The sequence below is a fragment of the Amphimedon queenslandica genome, unplaced genomic scaffold (assembly GCF_000090795.2).
Source record: "Amphimedon queenslandica unplaced genomic scaffold, v1.1 AMPQUscaffold_10232, whole genome shotgun sequence".
NCBI classification, from domain to species: domain Eukaryota; kingdom Metazoa; phylum Porifera; class Demospongiae; order Haplosclerida; family Niphatidae; genus Amphimedon; species Amphimedon queenslandica.
Window position 1 is genome coordinate 1 of NW_003549497.1, and position 2,915 is coordinate 2,915.

A 2,915-nucleotide genomic window follows, 5' to 3' on the forward strand; every position below is an offset into this window, starting at 1 on the left:
GAGATAAACAAAATTAAAGAAAGAAAATAAGGAAGTTAATTTCAGATAATGATTAATCAATAATTACTATTTAATTAGCTCGTTAAAATGGGCGTGGTTTAGGCACCACGTGATCATGCCGGTTCTATAAGACCTTGAAAATGGAAACCGGTACCGGTTCCGTAGCCACTTCGAAAAATTAAAGTTATAAATAAGCCACACCCACCTATAGTGACTGATAGTTTGCTCCGTTTTGAGCTGGTCAAAGCAATTAAAAATATAAAAACACTTGCAGTACACACAAAAGTCATAAAGGAACAGATAAATCAAAGAAAAACATTCATAACCTGGACAGTTTTCTATACAAGTGGTTTACAAATGACACCACTGAAAAACAACTAAAATGGCTATAAATCTGTCATTATAAGTGGCACAGACAAGCCAATACCTTCAGTACACGCAGCATAGTTGTGTTCATATTATATCTAAAGGACACTCACCAAACAAGTCTACAGTAGAGTAAAAGTGGTTCAACAAAAATATGAGAGGCCAACACATTTTGTAACATAGCTCTTCAACAAAGACACTGATTGAATCTGTAAATGCGGGACAACACAGCTTATACATCCAAGATAACATGTACTTACCTAATCTGGTTAAAATGACCACTTTCAAAAAATATAAAATACACTCACTTATTCAACTAGCCATTAGGGAGAGATTGTTACCATCCCGTAAACTATCCGTCAACGGACTTTTACAGGCTTCGCCTGTATACTATACTGGGGCTTCGCCCCAGTATACTATCTTATAACAATATAGAAATTAAGTATAGATACGACAATCAGTGGGGTTGAGGCAGCAGGATCGTGGTGGCTCAGTGGGGCAGAATGTGGACGTGGTACTGGTTCGATTCCAGCTCAGGGCAGGGCAAATTTGCTTTTCTTTTTTTTTTACTTTCAAAATTTAACTTTTTACCTTTTCTACTGACTTAGCCTTCTCCTCTAGTTATGTTAGTCCCCTAGTTGGCTATTGTTTTTTTAGGACTTAGCTATTGTTTTTAGGGTTTAGGGGTTAGGGTGGCGGTTTTTTTTTTAGAGCGTCCCTACTCAATTTAGGAGCCCCTTAGTTGGTTTAGGGTTTAGTTTTTTTTATTTCAGAGAGTCCCAAGGCTTTAAAAGTCCCTAGAGCAGTCCTGACAAAAACTAAGTTCCATTTTGCACTGATGCGCATGCGCACAAACTTGTTTTACAGACATTTACGGGATGGTAACAATCTCTCCCTAACGGCACTTAGCATTCATAGAGCCACCATTTTAGCCAAGAGCATGGCACACAGGATATGACGTCATCCTTTGATCTTGTACAGCTTTAATTGGAAACCGACTTCCTGTTTCTTATCCATGTGTGTATGTAGTATCTATGGTCCTGCATAGTTAATACGTACATAAATTTATTGTCCAAGTATAGAAGTGTCTTAAAGACAGACTATTCATGAATGATTGTCCTTTACATGGATATCTATGATCATAGGGGTAGGAACAGGGGGGGCAGGAGGGGCTTAAGCCCCCCCAACTTTCATTGAAGGGGGGCTTAGCCCCTCCAACTTTAAGTGATGTACATGTATTACTATTATGAACACTATAGACTTTAGTTTAGGTAATCCTTATATATGTGCATATTGTGTGATGATTTGTTTAATAAAACAATTAATGCACTAGCTTAACTTCTAAGAACACACTTTTATTAGTTTTTTCAGAAATACACAAGCTTCTACTTCTTTATTTAACAACTCTGTTAACATCAGCTTCAGCTGAGCATACATTTTCGACGTTAAGGAGATTAAAAACTACTTGCGCTCCACAATGTCACAAGAGCGTCTTAATCATGTAGTTATTTTGCATACACACAAAGAATTTACAGATGATTTACACATCGAGGACATTGCAAAGGAATTTGTTACTTTAATGAGCATAGACGCTAATATTTTGGACAGTATTAATTTCAGTACATGCTATGTAATAATGATCAATTGTAAAAATAATACCTTAGCCCCCCCAACTTTTAGTTTGTTCCTACCCCTATATCTATGATCCTGTCGGGCCCGCATCAGTCCGTCCGTCCGTCCTTTTTCGGGCGGGGCGGGTCCGTCCGTCCGTCCGCTTTTGAGACCCCCCTTTCCAAATTCCTAGATACGCCCCTGTATGTGCCACATGAATAGTTCAGTAATGCATACTCACTCACTCCTACATACTCCTACACACATACTTATACTCCTACCTACTCCCACTTCTCTTGTAGCCCGGCTATAGCAAGACTTCTTCTCCTCCGCTGGATAAAGGGATAATAAACCTGTGTACTCTGTGAGCTGCTTTTGTCTGTCCCAGGCTAGTTAGTACTATTCTGTGATCTCTATAACTACTGCTGTCCAGTGTCACCACACTATACCCAGCAATATAGTGTAATCAGTATCCCACTTCATTTTAATAAGGTTAATTTAGTTTTATGATATGTACATGTATATTATAATGGTTCACTTATTAAAATTAAATCATTGAAAGTTATCAGGTTCACGTTATAGTACTGAAGCCTTAATTATATAATGCCTAGCCTGGCCCTGATCTAAAAATATATACAGGAATTATATTATGCTAACAAAATGATCTCATACTGCACCATTAGACCATACTCTAGTAATTATGATTAGTTAATGCATGTACACGTTTGCAAATCAATTATTGTTCTAATGGATGCTTGTGATTGTTAGGAAGCATTATTTCATGAGGTCTATTGGGTAATGCTGAGAGAGTTTAACGCTGGGAGTAAGCAATAGCTGTTAGGCTATAAATGAACTGATATCTTAAAGGAGTAAAACTTAGAGAGAAGAATCACACAAAGAACTAAAACATTAAGATAGAGAACGAGAGAACAACTCAC

General features: G+C 37.6%; 1 protein-coding gene and 1 long non-coding RNA gene across 2 annotated transcripts in view; both read right to left on the reverse strand.

Moving 5' to 3' along the window:
• Nucleotides 1–205: 205 nt before the first annotated feature.
• LOC109590307 (uncharacterized) lies at nt 206–1,401 on the reverse strand. The gene is made up of 2 exons (XR_002189251.1): nt 627–1,401; nt 206–575 (listed from the first exon to the last, which is right to left on the reverse strand). It is a non-coding gene; the product is annotated as an uncharacterized LOC109590307 (long non-coding RNA).
• Nucleotides 1,402–2,788: 1,387 nt separating this feature from the next.
• Nucleotides 2,789–2,915, reverse strand: part of LOC100637359 (uncharacterized) — a 2,801-nt gene continuing 2,674 nt past the window's right edge. The window contains exon 2 of the mRNA XM_003391218.3: nt 2,789–2,852. Within this exon, the coding sequence (XP_003391266.3) occupies nt 2,789–2,852 (64 nt within the window). The remainder of the gene's footprint in view (nt 2,853–2,915) is intronic.